The sequence below is a fragment of the Arachis duranensis genome, chromosome 5, assembly GCF_000817695.3.
Source record: "Arachis duranensis cultivar V14167 chromosome 5, aradu.V14167.gnm2.J7QH, whole genome shotgun sequence".
Taxonomy (NCBI): domain Eukaryota; kingdom Viridiplantae; phylum Streptophyta; class Magnoliopsida; order Fabales; family Fabaceae; genus Arachis; species Arachis duranensis.
The window spans coordinates 80,321,244-80,323,200 of record NC_029776.3 but is presented as its reverse complement, the minus strand read 5'-3'; the positions used below and the strand labels follow the sequence as shown (position 1 = coordinate 80,323,200).

General features: G+C 29.8%; 1 protein-coding gene across 1 annotated transcript in view; it reads right to left on the bottom strand.

Moving 5' to 3' along the window:
* The window catches only part of LOC107489657 (isoflavone-7-O-methyltransferase 9), a 3,240-nt gene extending 1,614 nt beyond the window's left edge, over positions 1-1,626 (bottom strand). The window contains exon 1 of the mRNA XM_016110409.3: positions 785-1,626. Coding sequence (XP_015965895.1) covers positions 785-1,594 — 810 coding nt within the window. The 5' untranslated portion in view covers positions 1,595-1,626. The remainder of the gene's footprint in view (positions 1-784) is intronic.
* Between the last annotated feature and the right edge of the window lie 331 nt (positions 1,627-1,957).

The window sequence follows — 1,957 nt, the reverse complement described above, 5'->3', positions numbered from 1 at the left end:
CGTTAAGACATGTAATAATATTTAGATGTGTTTTAATATGTTCGAAGTAGAATTTTTTATTTTTATTAAAACAGTTTAATACAATTGACATGTGTATCAGACAAATATCAATAAATATTATATTCAAAATATAATAACTTAGCAAAATATCTGTATTTTATAGATTTTAAAAATTATCACAAAAATATTTACATTTCAATTGTTTAGAGAACTTTTTACGATAATGCTAAGAAAAAAAATTAAAATTTATTTTATTTAGTATTAATTAATGATTGCAAAAATTTTGTTTTTGCCTAAATTTTTTTTCCTTGTAAAATATTTTTGACTTTTTAAAGTACATGTAACCTTGATTTCAAAATAATTAAGTACATATTACTTAATTATAAAATAGTAATTAACCTTGACTTTCAATATGTGGTTAACATAAGACAAAATAAATGAATCAGACAACAAAATATGCAGCACCCAACAATGAAAATTAAATTATTAATTACATGTTGATTAAAAATAAACTGCTAACATATATGTAGGAATAAAATAAATCTAGCAATAAAAAATGCTACTTTTAAGGTAGAATAAAATAGAATAATGTTACACTTTTATGTTTTTGTATGAACTAAATTTAATTAAATTAAATAATAAAATTTAAAATAATATTAGTTATAATTAATTTTTGTTATGTTAGACTGTGATTGAATTTTGTTGACAAAAAATTTGGATTTGTATTATTATTAATAAAATAATAATTAAAGTGGCATCCATGTAAGAATTGTTTCGTACTTACCTTGAATAAAATAGCATCAGCATGAGGGATAAAATCAAACATGCTCCCTCCAAAAAATTTCAAGTTTTCAGTTTCAGGCAAACCAGCAACAACATGTGGAAGATCCAACACTCTGCATTTCAGCTTCGGAAACGCTTCACAAATGATCTTAGCAGTGTTACCAGTGGCCCCACCAACATCAACCAACGAATCCAACCCTTCAAACACCGATTTACAATCCCTCAAAGCAAACCTCACAACGTTAGAATCACTCTCCATACCATCGTTGAAAATCTTCAACTCCTTAGGATTTTCATGAATGAAATCCCAGTAGCCAGCGGAAGACCCTAAAGCAGTTTCAACAGTTGTTTGTCCCTTCTCGTCGCAAGTCCATTTAGCCAAATAATTATAAAATCCGACCGTAGTTGGGTTAATAATGTACTCGGCCATGGCCGAGACACAATGATCAGTGCCCTTTACAAGGAGCTCAGAAGTGGGAGTAAGTACATATTCTTCTTCTTTACTTTCTTCGTTGACCACGACGGCAAATATACCGTCGTGTGTCAACAAGCGCATGATGCGCTGGACATATTGAGTTTTTGGTGGTGGAGCGTTAAGAGCCGACACGAGATCGGAGAGGGAAATGGAATGGGAATGGCGGTTATGGATGATGTTTGGTATGGAAAGGTCGATAGCCCACTTGACACACATGGGTAAGGTGTAACTTGCCATGACTCTATACAGGTGAGCTTGAGCTTTGAACAACTCATCAATACTAACACTATTGCCATTGCTGTTTCCATGGAAAACGTTCTCCGCCTTGGAAACCATAGGAACTGTCGAGTGTGTGTGTGTTTGGAAGTTCTTTTGTTTCTTGTGCTTTTGTGTCGTGTATGCACTATTAATTATTTATAGAAAAATATAGGTAACCAATAATATTATTTAACAACGTGAATAATAGGATTAAAAGAATAAATTAATTCTAAATTTAATTAATAATATTAAATTAGGATATAATGTCTTTTAATTAAAATAGATCAATTTTAAAATTTATTATTCATTTTGTTTAAATAAATAATTGATTATCTAGTATTATTCTTATTTATACTCTCGTGGGTAAAAAAAGTTTAGGGGTGTGCTTTTATTAAAAATGGAGTGCTAAAAAGCACTAAATTTTGTGATTTGTAGTCACTA